This window comes from Convolutriloba macropyga, chromosome 5 (genome assembly GCF_964194025.1).
Source record: "Convolutriloba macropyga chromosome 5, txConMacr16.3, whole genome shotgun sequence".
NCBI lineage: Eukaryota > Metazoa > Xenacoelomorpha > Acoela > Convolutidae > Convolutriloba > Convolutriloba macropyga.
In genome coordinates, this window is record NC_134472.1 from 32,113,022 (window position 1) to 32,135,392 (window position 22,371).

The 22,371-nt window shown below is 33.2% G+C and overlaps 2 protein-coding genes across 8 annotated transcripts in view; one reads left to right on the plus strand and one right to left on the minus strand.

The window, feature by feature from the left end:
• Positions 1 to 22,371, minus strand: part of LOC142339326 (uncharacterized) — a 116,068-nt gene that overhangs the window by 17,817 nt on the left and 75,880 nt on the right. The gene's annotated exons all lie outside the window — the stretch shown is intronic.
• Positions 467 to 9,638, plus strand: LOC142339325 (uncharacterized). 3 transcript variants are annotated; one of them, XM_075389289.1, is made up of 5 exons: positions 467 to 1,316; positions 6,949 to 7,337; positions 7,863 to 8,060; positions 8,344 to 8,410; positions 8,660 to 9,638. In XM_075389289.1, exons 2-5 carry the CDS (start codon positions 7,235 to 7,237, stop codon positions 9,582 to 9,584), a joined length of 1,293 nt encoding a protein of 430 aa, XP_075245404.1. In that variant the 5' UTR covers positions 467 to 1,316; positions 6,949 to 7,234; the 3' UTR covers positions 9,585 to 9,638. The 3 variants fall into 3 exon arrangements, with proteins under 3 accessions (XP_075245404.1, XP_075245405.1, XP_075245403.1); XM_075389290.1 differs by having other exon boundaries at positions 6,952 to 7,337; XM_075389288.1 differs by lacking the exon at positions 467 to 1,316 and having other exon boundaries at positions 6,712 to 7,337.

The following is a 22,371-nucleotide window of genomic DNA, read 5'->3' on the forward strand; positions in this document are numbered from 1 at the left end:
ACATCAAAATCAATTTTATTTTGATTTTGATATAATGTCGCACTTTTTGGCTTTCGATTCACAGGCTCTCTTCTCTATCTACAGTGCTACAGACTCTGTTTGACTACGTGTTCTTGACTGTCAATTACTCCAGGGAATGCTCTTTGAAACATCTCTTTTGGAGCTAGTCAAATTGCAATTACCTCCCCCGAGTTAAATGCCCTTTAGCCATAGTCAAATGATGAACAACGTACAAACTAACCAAGGCCTGCCGTATCTGAGCTTATTTGACCTACAATTACTACAGCCTAATTACTTCTATCATACTATCGTTTGATCATTCGGTACCATCAAAGTTATCAGTTAATGTTCCCAATTGCCTTATGTTCAAGAAATTTTGAAGAAAAAAAGATTTCCTGTGAAGACATCCTTTTTAAGCTATTGAACTTTTTTTTATTTTGAGATGGTTATATAATATAGCAAAAATATACCATTCGATCAAATCATATTTTGTTTTTTTTATTTGAGAACGTTTTATTACTCTTTGTTTCTTTGTCATATTTGAGAGCGTTATAGCGTTTATATCCGGTAACGAATTTGTTGGCGTAAATTTTGACATTAATTCGAATCGTGCCTTTAACAAGGCTAAATAGTAATGGAACTCTGACATGAAGTTTGCTTCACTTCAATTCGGCTATTTAAGCTTTCTGCTATGCGATCACTATGTACGTGGTTGGGTGGACACTCGACGTGAACAATCATAAACCCACATCCTTATTACCATCATATATTTACAACCCCAAATATTGAGAAAGAGAGAGAAAAGAGAAAGGGTCCAATTTATTTGCGGGTTATATGAATGGCACCGTTGTCGGTTGGGTCCCTATTTGTAACTGTTTGTGTTCTTATCATCTTAAGGTCATCTCATCTACATATCAAACAGTGTTTGAACTTTACTATACCTGTGTCTCTATTTTGACAACATATTCTTCGAACGGATAGACATTGTTAATTTAACGATGACTCAAAAGTCACCAAATTGTATATTGTTCGATTTCTTGCGTATTATATGTTGTCATTTATAGTCGATTCAGTATTTGCAGCACGACCTTTGCTAGGTTAGTTGGTATAGTTTGTTTCTTCTGGTAAGCTTAACTTAATTTTGGATCCGTCAAACTTTACCATTCAAGATTTCATTTTATTAGTATATTGCATTTTATTCAAGCAGTACAAGTGCTTGCAGTGAAAAACTTAATTACAAGAATTACGCACGTGAGCCATTCTTATTAAAATTGTGCAAAAAAACCTAATACAAAACTGTCAAACACTTCAGCTGTGTTCGTGCATTATCTTTCTGGCTAGAATTCTCCACCTGCAGTCCCAAATAACCGAATTTAGAGCAAAAAAAGAGTCAACAAATTTTTAATCATTCAACCACTTTATGCAATAGCGCTAATATTTTTTATTCCTTAATGAAAATCTACTCATTTTCATAACCAAAATCCTGGTATATGAATGGACAAATATTTTGGCTATTTTTTCGAGAAAAATAACATTTTACTCTCCCCTACAGAGCTCGAAACTACGCAGAACGTTATATCAACACATAAATTTCAAGCCTGTGCTGTATCATTATTTCTTCAATGTATATTCATGCGAACTAATTGAAAGGTCAACTTATTGTTTAAACAATTCAATTGTGGCGCGTTGCTAAATTGGGAAGAGATGGGCATTGGCTAAAATGATTCTAATTTTTTGTCCGTTTGAATGCAGATGAATAAAATGGTTTCACAAAATTTGAAGGAACATGTACCTGAAATCATTCATGCCACCAAAATTTGGTTTTATTCGTTTTGAGTCGTGAGAAGAGACGATTGTTCACTTTTACAGAACTGTGGTATACAATCTGCGGCATGCAACTGTGATATAAAATTCCAGTATCTCTGCAGTTTTTTAGCGATCGATATATTCATAGCGAGTGGGAGTGGTATCGTTAGAAAGCTTGTCAAGCGCAGAATACCGAGCTGAAATATTTTTTAAATTTTGCTTTTTCTGAGGGCTTATCGAGGTGTACGTTAGCTCACTTTTGATAATTTGATCACCTTTTTCAAAAATTTTCCTGATATTTTCATCAATGTTGCTAAAAATACGACAAAAATGTTAATGTTAGTCCAGATTTAAAAACCGGTAGAGTTGATAGAAAAACCTCTGACACTGCTTCAATTAGTCAGATGAGGGCCATTTTCTGCTTCGTGAGGATGGGTTTTTGAGCTAATGGTTTGGCGGTCTTTTGCTAATTCAATTCAATGTTCATCAAAAATGCATCATTCATTTTTGTTTTTTTTTGTAAGATTTTCATTGTTCAAAGTATCAATAACCCAATTATTAAGAAAAATGACGTTCTCTAACAGCTGTGCAGCGATAACAAGGCTAGTTTTAGTCTCATTCGTTGACTTTTGTAGCGAAAGAGCATTCTGATTGTATTCTGTCTCTGTTCATTTTGAATTTTTTTTTGCATTTTTTATCTCATTCATCTCAAAAGAACTAATCTTTTTTTATATATTGAATATGCTGATTATATACTTGTCAAGCCAACTATTTTGCCAACATTGGAAAAACTAATTCGGTTTATGGCCAAGCAGCAATAGCGTGATTTGTCTTGGTTTAAGTGTGAAATTTTACATCTCAAAAATATACGGATTGTAATAGGGCGTTGTCCTTTATTTCAAAGTATTTTGCCCCTGTTGTTTTTTATGTTTTTCTGATTACAAACCAGAATAATTTTAATTTACAGTTCAGTTAATCATATATCAAATTAAGAAGCACTTAGTGGCCGCCTACATTATAATTTCAGCGAAAAGCTTATTGTTTCTTTGGCGTTAACACTGTGTTTGAGTAAAACTGTTTGTGAACTATTGTGTTCTGTCTGTATCGCTTGTTTTTTGTCTTTCAATTAATTCGCGCAAATGATAGTCTAAATTGGCTCCCTAGGTGGTAACACGTTCATCTATATATTATTTTTATGTGAGAGCTTATGGCTCTTATGACTTGATAGTTAAAATTAGTTTTCAAAAGAAATTACCGGTTTCTTGAGACTTGCACTTTTTATCTTTTTTCTGTGGCGTTCTAGCGTTGTCTGAACAAAGAGGACGGTCGCATCATCTTTCAAGAGAATTGTATTATTGCTCGCTATTTTTTTATCATTTAAATAATTTTTTTTGGCTTTGACACTACAAGTTTTCATAACTTTGTTTTTCTTCTGATTTTCGGGGTACATTTTTGTTTGCTGTCATCTCCAAAAATCACAATAAAGATAAATATTATTTCCATGGAATAGATTATGATTTTATGTACAGTTTTAAATGATTTTCTATAATGATTTTCATGGCTTTGAAATTAATTTTTTTTCGAAAAGAATAATGTTTTTTTTAAACATTGCCTTTTCTGTTTTTTCTCTCAATAAACACAGGTTCCATATCGTTTCTAGTGAAATGGAAGTCATTTTATTCATTATATATTTTCTCTGGTGCTATATCGACTTGGTCAATAAGTTTATTTAAAAAAAAGATCGACATTGAGTTTTGGTAAGGATTATTGCTTGTTCTTTAAACTGATTTTGGTGCTTCTTGCTTTTTAGTCTCTTTCAACACAGGTCTCATCGTTTGTGATTGTTTTAAAAAAGCTTAAAAAGTGACTTTTTAATTGGATACACAAATTTTTCTCGAACAATTTATGGGTTTTTGAAAATTTTCCCTTCCTCATTTGGCAGACAATTAGGTCAGAAAGGTAGTTGAGCGGGGTGAGAAAGTTATGTGCGAACGAACCTTACCGAGCTTCTTTGTTCTCATTTTATGTTTCAAACTACATTTTGCGCTTCAAAATACCTGTTTCAACACTTCAGTAGACATAATTTGTCGGATAAAGGTTTTTTGGTGCAATTAATTACAGTTCAACCTATTAATCAAAAAGCAAATCTGAAAAGCGAGTTTTTCACGTTGAGTTTTCAACTTATTATTTTACAGAATTTTCGAAACAGTGTTTTCAATTGGATTTAATTTTCACAGGTTTTTTAATTGTATTTTAAAATATCTTTAAACTTCATACTTCCTAAATTTCAAAAGCTAGTAATCATTTATTATTTTGGTTAAGTGGTAACAAAAAAAAATTATTTTGAAACGAGATTTTTAAAAAATTAAAATGCGTTAGTATGTTCTGGGAGTTTTGTTTCTTTTGAAAAGAGTCCTCCATTTGACGATCTTGATGACAAGTTGAGAGACCAACAATTTTCAAAATTTTCTCTACAAGCTATTTATTTAATTAACTTGCACACGTTTAAATGTTGTCTTAGCAAAAATTGAGGCCAAAATTTTTTGATACTTTTCATCGAGTTTAACTTGTTTGATTAATAACATTGTCTCGTAGAAACAGAACTATATGAAACGAAAAGCCCAGCATTGTTTTCTGACGTGCTATGATGAAAGTGTAATGAATTTGAACAACCGTTGTATTAGATTAAGTTTTTGTTCCGACCCGCTGTAGAGGGGGGAAGAACTATATACTCAACTGGGTTTTTTGTTCTGTCAATTTTCGCTGATCGATATATTCATCGTACATGATTGTGAGTAGTATCATTAGAAAGCTTGTCAAGCAAAGAATTTGAAATTTAAGAAAATTTTTGATTTCCGCTTTTTCCAAGGAGTTCAGGAGGTTTAAATTTTTATGAGCCTGTGACTATTTTCCGCTGTTTTGTTATAATTTTCGTAATTTTAACTAAAATTTTGAGCAATTTTTTAGCTAAAATTCTGAAAAATATGATAAAATTGTTAACAATAATATCAATGGTTTGTCCCTTTAAAGATTGAAGATTGAACTGTTTGAACTCACTTTTTTGGTAAAATTTTCAGCTAAATTTTTGGAAATTGAGGATTTTTCTATTTTTTTTTTCATAAAAAATGGCATCAATTATGTCTATTTGGCCCACTTTGTCGAGTTTGGCCGGTCGTTCAGACATAAAAACTGCTGACACGCTCTTCCTTTACTCAGATAAGGGCTAAATCCGCCTCCGGTTTCCAAAAAAATTCTGGAGATGACATTTTTGTGTTCCTTCTGTAAATTAAGCCGATGCTTATTTTTTTAAAAAATGCTCAGTTTATTTGTGATAAATTGATCTGCGTTTGCCAAAAACCTGTTGCGAATTATTTTACAACGAAAACCTGTTGCGAATTATTTTGTTTTTTGACAGCCGAGCGGCGATAGCAAGGCAAGTTTTGGTCTTATCATTGAGTTTTGGAAAAGGATGAAAAAAGTTTCGGATTGTAAATGGGTCTGTCTATTTTGAAATGGGTTTTGTCTATTTTTTTGCAATTTTTTGTCTCAATCACAAGAAAATCTTTTCTCATTTACAGGTGCAACTAATAAGTCAAGGACGTGGTTGAGCGGGATCGGAACTTTATGTGCGGACGCACATACCGGGCCTCCTTTTTCATTTTAAACTCAAAGAACGTTATGTTGTTAATCAAAAGGAAGGCCATTTTTCTTATTCTGCTGCTGAATTTCGTTACAAAAATTATTTGAAAATCTATTCATCAAGTTAGGAAACTTTTGAAACTAAGTTTCAAAAAAATTTTTTTTTAATTATATTTCTTTTTAATTAAATCTGCGTGGTCTCCATTATCTAATAATCTTGGTTTATATTGATCTAAAATTTAAATGTTTGCTGATTATTTCTTTTTGCCAATCTTAAGGTTATCTCCGATCTCTGACATTTCTTCCTCTCTCCCTCAGCCTTTTAACTCTCGTTTTTTAATTTCCTCGCGTTAATGAACTGCGCTCAAGTACCCTCCTGTTGATTTACATTGCTTACGAAAATACTCCCCTCTCATTGGGTGAGTACAATAAGAATTCGGGCTTGTTTCTAATTCATGGGTTTTTAAAAAATTGTTAGGACTTTTGGAATACAATTTCAATAATTTTGGTTATAAATTTAGTACTTATATTTTGTGGGGTTGGCTTAAACTTGGTTATCGGTTGGTATCTGTTGGAAAAAATGCGAATGATTTTTAGGTAGTGTGAACAAAAACTGTTGCTTGTTTATACGTTTGCCTACAAATTAATAAAATTTTGCGTTCTGTTTGAAAATTTTGGCAAAACTATTTATGATAATAAACATTTCTGCAAACTAGTGTCTACAGCCAGAGGTTCCAATCGAAGATGATCCGCTAGACTGGAACCTTTACTATTGCTGTTCACGCTAAGATTGCGCAAGTGTACTACTTCCACAGGATTCACTAGATGGTCAAAACTGGTCACGCCTACAAGATGGCATATGCGTTGCATAATTTTACAGTCCCGGTAACAAAAAATCATCCGCTGAGTTTGAATTCAGTGAACTTGAAAGAACTGAAATAACAGATTTATTATCGATATTTCTCCTCATTTTTTACTTTGTGTTATTGATATCTCTCAACATTTGAGGAAAGTTTTGATTAATATACGTGATTTTAGTATCAAATGCATTACATTGCATTGTGTGCATTATATATTTATTTAAAATAAAACAAAAGGCACTAATCTGTTACGTACTGTAGATTAACGGTTTGTTTTGTTAATATAAATTAGCTCAGTTTTACTGTGGAGTAAAACTGATTTCACTAATTTACGCTTTTTGCATGCAAATCAACGCTTAATTAAGCTTGATGCGGGAAATATTGTTTTGTCGATGTTAAAACATTTGCGTTATGATGATGATGATGCTTTAGACAAGTGTGCTTGGAAGAAAATCAATTGAGTTGAAAAAAATTGCTTTTGCATTTAGCTTCAAAACAAAAAGCTTTTCCGTCGTTTTTTCTTTTACACAAAACCACACACAAAGCCATCTGTTCATTTTTGTCTATCAAAAATAAATTATGTTCTGAGCAATTCACTAGAATTTTCTTAATGGTTTAAAAGCACGAACACAGTGAACTAAAGTAGCTTGTTTAAAAATTATGAATTTTACCATTCGTTGCAGATTAATATTAACTTATTACGTGTTCAAAAGAACGTTTATGTTGTAGTTTTGTTATTATGAACGCTAGAACATTCGTCATTTGCAGAAAAAGTTGAAGACGAGCTGAAAAAAGCCATTGTGTTCACGAACTCTGTTGAAAACAGCGTGAAAAGTTAAACGTTTGTTGGCTCTATAATGTCCCATTTTTGCGTTTGAAGATTGAAAACCGACAAATTGTACGCATGATTTTTTGAACAATTTACCCGAATGGCGCTGGATTTATTGGCTGGGGAAAAGTTTATCAACACTGCGCTGGCAAAACACAAAGATGTTTCGAGCTTCTTCAAGCAGATTTGCATGCATCTAAAACGTAAGTACTTCCACTCAAAACGTAACTAACTTCCTCTCAAGCTTTGTTAATGCAATAGCGACTTTCATTCAAAATACACGGGAAATTTTGCAATGTGAAACGTTGACTATTTTCAAAAATTGGTCTTTTCACATTGGAAAATCTCATTGACAGTGATTCCATTTTGAAAATCTTAATATTTTGGATGTTTATCTAATCTTCCAAGACATTTTGCGAACCTTCTGCAAATTTGGGGGGGGGGGGAGTGGGAGGAGGGGGAGGGGAAGGGGGAGGAGGGGGGATGGGGAGGGGTGTTATTTTTCACTCGTTATGAGGCATATTTACGTTTTTCCGTAATTGAACAAGTGGTTTATGTTGTTTTTGATCTTTTTAGCCATTGACAATTCCAACATCCTTTTTGTTTCTCTTCTTGACATTTGAAACACTGAAATGATTGTCAAAGTTTTTAAAATTTAGAACACTAAAGCAATCAATTAATGTGCCAACATTTAATTTTTCCTTAAATGATGTTGTTGTTTTTCACAGAGAAGCAAAAGAGCAGTCTAGCAAGTGACTATTTTGTGAGAGCCATGATGCTCTACTGTGTGAACAATGAAGAGACACTGCGAGCATACGTTGCGTGTGGTGGAAAAGGCCACCACCATTCTGGATCAAATAACCATAGTTATGGCAACTTGCAGACCATAGTAGAACGACTGGGCGATATAGTACATTCACGAAATGGTAGGTAGGCTTCACCCATTTAGGAATCTGGCATTTTTGGGGGTTAAGAACTTCTATGCAAATTTTCACAATGGCAATTTTGAAATAGATAGGAATTAGTTTAGATTTGACTTCTTTCTTCTATTTAATCCTCCAATTTCCACAAAATAATAAACAACTGAAAGAAAGGATTAACTGCGGACGTATACTTATGACCACTTCTTGAGCCAAAACTCATATTTTTTCTGCAGTTGAGAAAGATTCAATCAATTCCAAATCTAAAGCAACGTTTGTTTCATTTCAGGAGAATTTTCTTGTGAGACAAGAGCAGCCTGTGTGTATATAATTTCACGCATCAAACCTGATTACTGGTTAGTATAAATATTTTTATATGGAGTTACCTATTCTTAAAGTATCCTCGAAATTGTGATCCACGGACAAAAAGTAACACAGACGCCAGCTTGGAAAGAATTACTTTATGTTAATTGTTTCACGGCAGATCTGTGAAGAAAAAAGCAAGAAAACAAATGATAATAATTCTGAGATTTGACGCAAGTTGTTCATTTCAGTTGTGAACTTTATTCCGTTTTGATTGGTTAATGTTAGATTGACTGTTACAGGGAAAATTTTGGAATGAAAAAGCGAACCAACTCTTCGTCAAGTCTGTCCAGAAAAATATCCCTCTCAATCAAATCACCCTCAATGCTTGATTTCTCCCCCAAACACCGTGATCGCACGTACACGATACCCGAAAGCCAAAAGACCCAAAAAGATGGTTTGGATGAAAACTTGAAGGAAAGCGTGAAGAAAATGTTCCGAAACAACTCGAAGAAATCTTGGAGCCAAAAAGAATCTTATGTTGCCAAGTCACAATCAAAGTATGATTTCAATTCCTCTTCGCTCGACATATCGGAAACAAATGCACCTGAAATTACCTATCTTTTTGAGCTAGTCGAAAGTTTTCTGGACGGAGACAAACCGGATATGATCCAGAGTGTTACTATGGTATCCAAAGTTATTTTGGAACGAGGTCAAGGCCGCGCACTTATTGAGCTACTTAAAAAAGAAAACGTATTCCAGAGAATTCGATGCTACTTCGAGAAAAAGTATCCAGAGTTTGAAATCACACATAGCTACGTTTCGGAGCCGGGTGATGAAATCATGCAATTGAGTTTCTGTCTTGGACTGTACTTCCAACTTGCAACACAGAATTTCGACCTTACACGAGACTTAATCGAAGCCGAGCCGCAATGTTTTGAACAGCTGGCGGGCAATCTATACAGCCAAGCTGTTACTTGGACCACTGATGAGAATTTTGAAGAGCAGCTCACTAAAACCGATCAATATTTGGTGCTATTTATGGCTCATATTACGTCACTAATCATCACCACAGTCGACTTTATTAACAGTAAATTTGTGGAAAAGTTAGAATTTGGTGAACAAATTGTGGAGGAAAGTGAGAATGAGATCACACTTGAAGTGCCTGATCAGATTAAAATCACCGATTTGGACGATAACTCTGCTGCAGATACTCAAAACAATTGACTAATTAGACAAATGTACTAAATTGAGAAATAAGAATTAAAAATTTAATTTGCAGGACGTTTTGCCTTTCATACAACTGGACTCAATTTCTTGTCACCTGGATTTCTTGAAAAATTGGCTGATATTACCAGCGTATTTTTCTATAACGAAAAAACGGTTGCGAAAAAACTTCAGTTGTGGAAAACTGAAAAGGGATTTGTCATGTTACTGACGCCGATTTCACACTGAAAACTCGATAATACCTTGTCGTTAGATTTTTTTTCGAGTTTAAATGAAAAAAGGAGCCTCCGGTAATGTGCATGCTCATAATGTTTTGACGGCGTCTCGTCTCATTTTTGCAGAAAATCGAAGTTGATCTTTCGAAGCAAAAGAAAGATTAATTCAAAGTTTGTGAATTTATCAGTTCTTCGGGTTCGAAAAAACTACATTTTTTAAGTGCTGCGAAAAGATAGTAAATCTATCTATTCTTCGTTTGAGCGCGGTTTTTTGCAACCACAAGGATTTCGATTGTTCTGATGTCTTTTTAATAATAGGTTCGCACTTCCTCAACAAATCAACTTCCATTAGAGGTAATAGCGGAATAGAGGCAGCGAAAAAGTAATTTTAAAGTATAAAATTGTGGATCTTTTCCGTTTGTGCCCCCCCCCCCCAGCTTAGTGGGTGCATATTATTTGCACCCCCCCCCCCCTCCAGACGCACGTGCAATATTTTTACATAATGATTTACTATGTAATGGCACGTGCTCTGTAACTGGGGGGCGCATAACGTACTGGGGGGCACAAACGGAAAAGATCCAAAATTGTCTTGAAATCGCTGCTAAAAATAAGCGAGAATTTTGCGTTGACTTTTGTGTTATGTTTGCTTTCAATTTATTTCTCGTCACGTTCAACGTTGCTATTGAAAGTGATTTATGTGTTTTAATGAAGAATAGAAGCAGTTGCTTCAATCCAGCAATTGGCAGCTCAGGATTTGGTAACTTTAGCGTTGTGTTTTTAGTAAACACCTCCAAAAATTCCATTTTGCTGCCTTATCGCTCCGTTTTAAAAATGACAGGTCACAAAATTTTTCCAGGTCACAAATCATCCATGCATATTTGTATTCTGCCCGTACTGTTGTTTTAATGTTATATTGTCCTTAAATCTCAATAATAACAAGAATTATGGATTAAAACCAATAATTCTTGTTATACATGCTTGGAAAACAGTTTTAGTAGCAGCAAAAGCAAAAGATACGCTATTAAACCAGGAGGCTCGTTAATGTGCTTTTGCACATGATGTTCCGACCCGCGCTAGTGTGCATTTCAGACATAACTGTCAACCAAATGAAGATATAATCAAAAACAGATCTTATAGTTTCAAAAAAGTTACACAAACTACTAATTAAATTTTACAAGGCCATTACTTATTACAGTACTCACGAGATCTGCCACCCTTAAAAAGACTCGGGAGAAAAAACTAAACAACAAACTAAGCAAAGTGAAAAAAAAAACATATTTTACGGCAAAGCTAAAACATCTAAATTTAAAAGCACCTAGTAACAATGTCAAAATACAATCAGCAGAAAACTTAACTACACAAGTTTATTTTTTTGTTATTACAAAGCAAATGGGACTTTATATTAATGAGACTAAGTAATCAGGAAAAATTCAAAACTCAACCAAAATTTTAAACCAAATTTTTACAAACCTCCTAGAAACCATTAGGTTTCAACAAAAATATTAATAAATTTACTAAGAAGTCATTACAAAGCCAATAGAATCTGCCTTTGGTTAAAATAAGCCACAGAAACGGACTAAAGATGAAGAAAAACTAAAAAAAAATCAAACAAATAGCGAAAACAAATTATTGAAGCCATTAAAAAATTTCGCTGTTATCTGAATATTGTTTTTACTTCAATTATTAATTAAATAATTCGAGTTAGAGCTATACAGAAAGAAAAAAACATGTTTACTTGGGCCTCATTTGAAAAACATTGGGATCTGTTATTACGCGAATGAGCTTAAAGAATAGAAAAAGGAAGACAGATTTTCACCACTAACAAAACTTTTATGAAAAGGCATATTGTACAACAAAAAGACATCAGTTACGACGTTAATATAAATAGCAACTTTAATATTCGAACTACGCGGAAGTGGATGGGTCCTCTCGATGGTGAGAATTAGATACAAGTAGACAAATATAACATCAAAAACTAAGTTCAAAGAAAAACGTTTGCAAATAAACAATATTATAAAATTTAACGCTATTTGCTGTAAATCTACGTCATTGAGTAACTTCATTCATTCAACACTCAAGCAGATGCTTATGAGACCTCCAAGCTCTTTACGACTACATAAAGAAGATAAAACAGGCAAAAAACAGCAAATTGAAAAAAATGAGAAAAGTGTCGAAACCATTAAAAACTTTTATATGTTCAAATAGTTTTTCAACAAAACTAGAATTGTTTTTTGTAATAATTTGACTTCAAAAACCAACGAATAAGAATAAATATGTTAAAACCCCCAATATTTTTGAGAAAATTTGTAGTATCAAAGCCATTAAATTCATTAGCTTTCAACGCAAAATAATATACAATAAGTTAGAGTAAGTTACGCTTCCATCATAAGGCATTAATTTCTGTCATTCTTAAATCAAAAATAATTCATCACAAAAAGTCGTGAGACTATGAAAACGACAACAAATGCAGGCAAAAACCAAAAAACCAGTAGAAAAAAAATAGAGGACAGGGTTGAAGCCATTAAAACCATACCGTTTTCACTGCAAATTTGATCTATGATGTATGGCGAGTCTTCTCTATTCCAATGGAAACTGTAAATAATAAGAAAATATGGTAAGATTTTGATGGAATCCAAGTTATGAAAAAAATAACCCAAAATTAAAAAAGTTTTGATAAGTCGTGCCATCCAATTCTTGAAGATAATAGTTAGAAGTTATAGTTGAAATGGCTAACCAGACTAATTTTGGTTGCAATAAAAAGGAACATGGCCTCTCAATAATGAGACTGACTCAGAGTTCAAGAAAATAAGTTAAATATCGTTCAATGTTCAAAAAAAAATTTCAAGAAATTATATTTGAAGTCTCAACAGCCATTAAATTCAATTGCTTTCCACGGAAGTCAATAAATATGCTAAGTTATGCCTCCATGCACAATGGGAAGACAGCAATGACAACTTTAATTCATCAAGACGACATCGCAAAAAGCCGATGACAATGAAAACAACAACAAATACAGGCAAAAACAAAAAAAATCAGTCGAAAGGTGAGAGAAGAAATTGTTGAAGCCATTTAAACTATGCGCTTTCTCTGAATACTTTCAATATAATCCAATGAACGGTTTCTTTTATCCAATGTTAACTATCAACATTAGGATAATGTGATAAGATTTCAAAAGGAAACAAATTTCCAAAAAAATTAACCAAGTTTTTTTGAAAATTGTGCCATCGAAGTCATGGAGCCAAAAGTTAGAAGATAAAACATTTAACCCCAAAAAGTGTCTGTAGTAAAACGGTGGGGGGTTTGTCTTTACTGAGACTGACCTACCGTTCACAAAAATAAATTCATTATTTATTGTTTAAAAAATTTTTTCAATTTTTTTTAAAAATTAACAGCCATTAGCTGTCCACTCAAAGCACAATATAGATTCATTTAATATTCATCAGGCAGTTTTACGAACCTTTAGTCACAGAGTTTATGCCATAGGACTCCGAAAATTTTTGCAAAATTTTGAAAAGTAAATCAAATTTCATTAAAAATTTTTCGTTAGAAAAACTTTTTTAAAGTCTTAACAGACATTAGCTGTCCACTCAAGTTACTACGTAGTTCGCTTACTGTTCCCTAAAAACCCTATTGCTTTTTCAGTCAATGAGTCTATGTTATAGGACTCCCAAAATTTAGAGAACTTTTAAGAAGTCAATCAAAATTTCGTTAAAAAAATTTTCTTACGAAAAATTATTTTTGAAGTCTTAACAGCCATTGGCTGTCCCCTCAAATTACTACATAGGTTCGCTTAATGCTCCTTAGGAAGCCTATTGCAATTCTAGTAAAGTAATCAATGTCATAGGGCCACAAAGTCTTATTAAATTCTCAAAAAGAAAATCAAACTTTTAAATTACTAAACCTCAGAATCGGAGCATAAAAAATGATCGAGTCCTTAAAAACGAATTATTTGTTTATTGGGCATTATTTGACTGTAATTGAGGTTTGTCATGAACACAACCTGGATTTTAAAAGTGACTAGTCTCCAAGTGAACTGAAAAAAAAAGATGAAATGGGTTTTAAAAATTCAGCTCTCAAATAAAAATCGAATTTTTTTATAGTAAACATCCCTATGTGACAAAAACTACACCTTTTATGGCCTTTTGTCTGTTAGAATCACAAGACTGTTCCATTTGTAGCAGAAAATGTAATTTTGAATTGATGTTTTTTATAGAAAATATCTTAATTTGAACAAAAAAATGAACAAAATCATGCCAAACTTCACGTGTTCACACATAATTTTAAACCTCGTTAACTCCTCAAAGAACACGAAATTCAAAAAAATCTTTTCAAATCCGAACTCTATGTGGGACGAGCTTTTTAATGCTACCACTCACATTTCTCTACTATAAATATATCGATCGGCCAAAATTGACTAAACAAAAAAACCCATTTGAGTATATAGTTCCTCCCCCCACAAGTGGGTGTGAACAAAAAAAACAAAATTTTCATTATGCGAACCATGCAACTTAGGTATGTTTAGAATAAATTCAATAAACCATTAGATATTTAACTATGTCATCCAATACGAGACGCTAATGATCAACAAGCAGATTTTTAGAAAAACTTTTTTAAAGTCTTAACAGACATTAGCTGTCCACTCAAGTTACTACGTAGTTCGCTTACTGTTCCCTAAAAACCCTATTGCTTTTTCAGTCAATGAGTCTATGTTATAGGACTCCCAAAATTTAGAGAACTTTTAAGAAGTCAATCAAAATTTCGTTAAAAAAATTTTCTTACGAAAAATTATTTTTGAAGTCTTAACAGCCATTGGCTGTCCCCTCAAATTACTACATAGGTTCGCTTAATGCTCCTTAGGAAGCCTATTGCAATTCTAGTAAAGTAATCAATGTCATAGGGCCACAAAGTCTTATTAAATTCTCAAAAAGAAAATCAAACTTTTAAATTACTAAACCTCAGAATCGGAGCATAAAAAATGATCGAGTCCTTAAAAACGAATTATTTGTTTATTGGGCATTATTTGACTGTAATTGAGGTTTGTCATGAACACAACCTGGATTTTAAAAGTGACTAGTCTCCAAGTGAACTGAAAAAAAAAGATGAAATGGGTTTTAAAAATTCAGCTCTCAAATAAAAATCGAATTTTTTTATAGTAAACATCCCTATGTGACAAAAACTACCCCTTTTATGGCCTTTTGTCTGTTAGAATCACAAGACTGTTCCATTTGTAGCAGAAGATGTAATTTTGAATTGATGTTTTTTATAGAAAAAATCTTAATTTGAACAAAAAAATGAACAAAATCATGCCAAACATCACGTGTTCACACATAATTTTAAACCTCGTTAACTCCTCAAAGAACACGAAATTCAAAAAAATCTTTTTAAATCCGAACTCTATGTGGGACGAGCTTTTTAATGCTACCACTCACATTTCTCTACTATAAATATATCGATCGGCCAAAATTGACTAAACAAAAAAACCCATTTGAGTATATAGTTCCTCCCCCCACAAGTGGGTGTGAACAAAAAAAAACAAAATTTTCATTATGCGAACCATGCAACTTAGGTATGTTTAGAATAAATTCAATAAACCATTAGATATTTAACCTTGTCATCCAATATGAGACGCTAATGATCAATCAAGCAGATTTTTAATTTGAAAAAAGAACTGATTACATTAAAATCTTAATAAATTTAGCTAAAATTAAATCAAAATCTATGTTTTTACTAATTGATTTTACTGTCGGTTGACACAGTTGCTCTGAAAACTGTACGTAAGTGAAAAAAAACTTAGCCGGAAGAATTCCGGAAACGACTCAAAGTGAAAATCTATTTAACCGCCATCCAACTACTCATAAGAAAAAACTTGCCTCCACTAATTTATGATTTTCTCGAAACCAAACCATAAAACAAAAAAGTAAAAACAAAAAAGTCAAATCTGTTAAAATATGATAAAAAATCTGATCAAATTTTGTCACAACTTGAGATCCCAAAATAACTATCTCTGCCAAAATTACTTCATCAAAACAATTAGTACTTACTAAAACCACTTAAGTGAATGTTTGAAAAAATACTTGAGGCCAAATTATGAACAAACTGCACTAAAAAACTGGAAAAAGTTAGTAAATTTCTCAAAATTACAAAAGCATATAAATCCAAAGAAAAATTCTTTTCAGCCAATAGGGCATCCAGTTGCTCGCAAAACAATAGACAATTCATAATGATCTAAGAAACTTGTCTCAAAAAACAAAAAAAAAACCGAAAAACTGCAAAGAAAAAATTTAAGAAAAATAGTTCCAATTTTCGCCATTTTTTGTCATATTTCTCAAAAAAGATTCAACCCAAAATTGCCCATACTTATTAATAAACAACTAGAACAACTATTATGAACTCTAAACCTCCACAAATGCCATAAAAAATTAAGGAATAGAAACGGCATTCAAAAACAAATTCAACAAAAAAACTATATAAACGAAATGAGTTTTTTTAAGAGTACAAGGAATTATAAAGCCGAATAAGGTTCTTTTGCAATTAGAGCAATGAAAAACTCGCAAAACAATGGGCAAGTTATAAAAGGGTGGGCTAGATACTTGTGTAAGACTAAAAAAAAAGAAAAACTGCAAAAAATGAGAAAAATGGTTTAAAATTTCTCAATTTTTTGGTCAATTTTACTTAGAAAAAATGATTTATACCAACAAAACTTTAGTCAATTGGTATCTGACAAGTCCTTAAGTAAAAAGCTTCTATTCAAATCCCACTTCAAGCAGTAATACAAAAAAAAACAGATAAAAAATCATTAAATTTTGTCTAAAAATCAGCAAAATTGATCAAAAACATCCAAATTAGCATTAAAAATCAAATTAACTACTTGAAACCTTCAATTCCTCGCAAAACAAACCTAAAACTAATACAATATCATAATCAAACCTCATAACCATCAAAAGTTGCAAAAAACTGCTTTTAAAAGCTGCACGTGAACAAAAAAAATCGCTCGCTTAGAAAAAATTTTTTCCCACATCAATTTGTCGCTCTCTCAAAAACAGCGGTGTGAACAAAAACTACTCGCTTTTCGCTCCGCTCTTCACTTTTTTTCAGCACCAAAATCACTCCAAATTTTTTCACGCGTTTCATTTCCCGCTTCAAAATTCACTCTAAAAATTGATTAAAAAAGGACTTCTCCAATACTCCTCTTCGAGTTGTAATAACAATGTTTCCATGTTTCTATATGGTAAAACTTTCGGTCAGCAATTGGTACAGACGAAACAATAATGCTCACAAGCAGTTTTAAATTTTGCAGCCGAATTTGATCAAATTTAATTAAATCTTCGAAAGTATAAACATATATGAAAAAGAAAGCACAAATAAAACAAATGAATTCTAACTTATACAGCCATTAACATTCTTGTTTTTTAGATACGATTTTGGTTATAACTCCCAAAGCGATTTATTGGCACAAAATACGGGAAAAAAGATAGCTACAATTACCTGATTTGTCACCAAATTATCTGATTCGTGGCTAAATTCGCAAAACATTGGACGAAAAGTCAATCAATTAAACATTACTACTAATGATTAATTGCTAAGAAATGAAAAATTTTTAGGACCTAATTTTAATAATTTCCCCAAAAATTAGCAGATATGGATGATCAAGAGTAGATTTTGGAAAATTCATAAAACCCAGCCCGATTACACATCGAAAAATGTGGCTTTCGAAGAACCATCAAATTATGATAATACATTTCTAACGGGCTTTCTAGTGATACCCTCCATAATGATTATCCTCAATGATTGTATCTTTGTACGATGATAATATCACTGGGTTAAAATTGGGTGAACAAAAAACAGCTGAGCATATAGGTTCTCCCCTCTCTAAGTTGGTTGGGACGATAAAAACCAACTACCATTGTTAAACATTTAAACCAGTTACATGACACAAGATGAGTTTTTATCTGGTAATCAAGAAAATACAAATGACTGAAAGAAAGGCTAATTTTAAGCCACTTTATGGGAAAAGAGGCAGTAACGCAAATCCAGCTGAAGCGTTTGACCAAAATGTTAAGAGAAACCTAATCAAGAATTGGACAATCTATTCAATGTAGAGAACAAAAGTTTAAATCTCTGAAAGTCTAAATTGATATCTTTCTGATATCTTTCTATTAATTACCCTATATTTCGGATAACTAAGATTAATTAGCTCATTGACTTAGAGTTTACAAGCGGGAAGAAATGACTCAGGTGCAAAAATACTAGTCAATATTCATGATCTTCACATCTCTTTTAATTCGCCACAATTTTAATCTCTTAATTTATTGAGCTAATTACTCTTATTAATCTTAGTTACCCCAAATTTGGGGACCAATAATTGATTTGTAATATGAGAGGTGTTTAAAAACTGAATTGTTGAGTGATAAAGGGATTATGAGAATTGGTACAAATAATTTTTAATTGTTTATTGTTTTACTTTTCAATCAAAAATTGCAACTCCAACATCTTTTGCTGGGGATGGATTTTTGTGTAAATGTTTACTTCTGGTTTTATGAACGGTGACTTTACCTGATAAGTGAAAATTGGTAGTCTTGCTGATGTTGTTTTCATGCAAAAACTATATGATTCTCGTCAAAGCAACATTGCAGAAAACCAATACAGTTTGGGACTCTTTATGAAACGCGTTTTATAGTCGATAGCCCCCTTGATATAAATAGAACAGTATGGAACACTTCTTGGCCTGATATGATCAGATCCCCCATCTCTTGAACCTATTTTTTGCTTTTGTCCAAAGTTACCTGACTCTAAACTCCATTTTGTTATTAGGCACCGTCGATTAAAGAAAATTTAGTATCGGAGATTTTTTTCAGATTATTAAGTAGCCAACTTGATTTGCAAAACCTTCCAGTTGGACAGTCATATCTAAGAGTGTCGTGCAACAATCAAGTCAGAAGTAAAACTTGAAAAAACATTGACTCTTGTCCTTATCGCAACCAAATCGAGTTGGTTGTTCCCGCAACTTAAAACTGATCAAAAACTTAACAAACTAAACTGCCTAGAACAATGTAATTGAATCCTTATCTACATTCTCTTACATTTTATGGTTTACCCCCGTTCAAAGAACAAAACCTTCTTTCCCCAAAACAATTTTGAGGACAAAGGTCTCCCCTGTTACTGGCAAAAAGTTTCATATAACACAAAACAGACATAGAAAAGACACCGAAAAGACACAGAAAAGGGGTTTCAGAAGTCACCCCGACGAGAGGTTCTAATTTTTTTACTGGTTTCAGACGTCACCAGCAGAAGTCCGCCTAAGGTCTCAGACGTTACCTCTGATGTCCTGTTCCCCGGTTAGAGCCATCCAAAATCTCTCCTTTTTTTCGACAAAAAGCCTCCAAAAAATTGATATTTGTCCCCCAAAAAAATTTTTGTTACTATAACACCTCGATTGATAAACCTTGACTAGTTTTATGATTTTCAAAGCTAGTAAAAGCAGCAATTTTCTCACTTTTAAAGAAAAATCTGCGGAAAAAAAACACAAAAATCAGAACAATTTTTTTGAATTCAGAAAATTCAAAAAACACAATTTAGTTTTCTGACTACATATCCGTTTCAATTGCGGAATAAACCATCAAAACCACTCTTTTGAAATGGTTTGTAATCAAGCAGAAGGCTATTTGCATCGATATATCCAATCAGTATCATATAAATAAGAAATGTCAGAAAAATTTTTTTGAATGCAGAAAATTCAAAAAACACAATTTATTTTACTGACTACATATCCGTTTGAATTACGGAAAAAACTATTAAACCATTCTTTTGAATTGAGTTGTAATCAAGCAGAAAGCTATTTGCATCGATTTATGCAATCAGTACCGTATAAATAAGAAATGTCAGAAAAAATTTTTTGGATGCAGAAAATTCGAAAAACACAATTTCGTTTTCTGAATCCATATCCGTTTCAATTACGGATTAAACCATAAAAACAATCTACTGAATTGATTTGCATTCAAAAAGAAAGCCATTTTTATCGATTTATCCAATCAGTATCATATAAATGAGAAATGTCAGATAAAGTTTTTTGAATTCAGAAAATTCAAAAAACACAAGTTAGTTTTCTCATTACATATTCATTTGAATTGCCGATTAAATCACTAAACAAACCCCTAAGACAAGTCATTGTCAGTCGCCTTTATAGTTTCAACTCTATAGGGAAGTAAATAGAAAGTCATTAGGCTCCACACCAAATATCAAAACTTTCATTTGACCAAAATAAATACCTTTTTAATTTTTTTTGGAAAAAACTTCCAAAACTTGATTTTTTGCAGAAGTCTTCGGTCTCAGACGTTGCCGTCTGCGAAATCCTTTCATCCCTATTGGTGTCAGACGTTACCATCGGCAGAAGAGGAGTTTTCGAAGAAAATTGGTTCCAGTAGTCACCAGAAAATTTGATGTCTTTTTTTCTACTTTCAATTTTTTTTGAAATGCAGATCTCAGACGTTATCTGTCGGAGAGAGCTTTTCGAGTTTAGTACAGTCAATGCATATTAAAAACAACGAAAAAAAGAGTGAAAAACAGCAGATAAAACCCGAAAAACCCGAAAAAAAACAATACACCAAAGAGTTCTAAAGATTTCCACAATTTGACTCGTCTGTGCAATTTTCTAGCATTCAGTAGCCCTTCTGTAGCCCTTGTTGCCAAAACGCATCGCATTTGCACACATTTCTTATATTTAGCCGTCACAACAACAATAAACTCCTAGAAAAAGAACAGGTTTCAAAGTTTTTATTATTTATTAGGTATTTATTAATCATAGTGTTCGGTTAGGGTTAGGGAGCTAAGGGAAATTTTCTTGGCTAGTTTTATAGGCTTTCTTGTTGGTAATTTATTCCTATTTGAGAGATACAGACGAGTGTTTTGAATTGTCAAGAAAAAAGAGTTTAATGTAACAATTATTTGAGTTCTGGTCTAATATTGGTTCAACTGCATAATTGTAGCAAAACACAAGTTTCCTGTCAACCACAGTAGTCAGACACACTAGTTCAAACAGTTAAAGCCAGCTATTGAACCAAAACTTGTGTTTATTCAACAAAAAACAAGCAAATATTTAGGTCTGTTGAACGAGAGTCGATTAAAGCGCGCGAACGTTCGGAAAAGCTTTTTGGGTTTTTAGCGCAAAGGGCTAGATTTAGCATGCAAAACGCATTCTAGGACATCATTTTTTGAGAAAAGTTGCGTCGCTGGTCTTTTTAACAAGAAAAAAACTAGGATCATTAGCATTCAAACATTAGGCAGCTTTTTTACATCAAAAAATTTGCGTCGCTCCGGTTCTCAAAGCCGTTTTTCACCTTCAGTAACGAGCTTCCTCAACAACATCTCCAACAATCAGCTACAACAGAGCAGCAGCCACCAATATGTTGAAGCAGAACAGCGCTGAATGTCAGTTTGCCATCAATATGTTCAAAGCGACAGAAATGTCAATAAAGAAATTGCTCGATCTCCTTGAGAAGAAAAAGAGTTTCCGATCATTGTCTTTGATGATCAACAAAATCAAAGGCCAGGAAACGGAGCTCAAGAAACTCTCAGAGGAAGTGATGAGACAGCAGCCACATCAAAGCACTGCATCATCTATATTGAATAGGCAAACGGCACTAATAATTCGCCTCAATGAACTGGAACTGCGAGTCGATCTGTTGGACAACGATGGCCAGCTCAGTCAGTCTTCCAGTCGCATTAAAGATGATGTCAGCATGATCTCCAGCAGAAGAAACCTGTCTCGGCAATCAACACCTGCGCCCAGTGACGACAAGAAACGAATCCAGCATCAGCGCGATATAGAAGAAAAGCAGACCAGCAGTAACATCTTCAATCACCCGCCCCGAATACCACCACGGCCAAAACAATCATCATTGTTTCTACAAACATCTAATGAACCAGGACTTCAAATTCAGCACGTGCTTGAAGCCCACCAAAGAAATCCTAAAAAGGAAGTTCATGAAAGTATTCTAAAATCGAAAAATAGCCTTGAAAACCAAACAAACGCTCCGAATCCTTTTCCCTGCTTTGACAAAGATACCAGCCAAGAATTCACATCTCCAACAAAATCAGGGAAACTCGAAATTGCCTCCAACCTGGTAAATAGAGATGTCTGCGATGTTGAAACAGCTCAAATCAACTTGAGTGACAACTTTGACACGTCGCAGAACCTTTTGCCTCCAATCCAAAATTTGAACATTTCAGGTAATCACTCACTTTCAAACCCCTTCAATTGGGCAGATCCAACTATTCAATTACAGGCAGATGGTCTATTTGCCCAAAACTCGGTATTGGAGAAAACCTTTAATTTAAAATTGCTAAATCAAAGCAATAATCAGGATTCAAATGCCAACAGAAATCCTCTATACCATAATTTTCCCAATCTGCAACAGGATTTTGGACCTTCTCAAATTCAAATAGGAACAAGTGGATACCTCGATAGTCAACTGTTGAACTGTTATCTGCAAAAACTCCCCTGCTTACCCACAGTTGCAAACAGAACCTCGCATCTTCCAAGTAGAACTGATAAAATAGTCGCAGAAAACAATTGC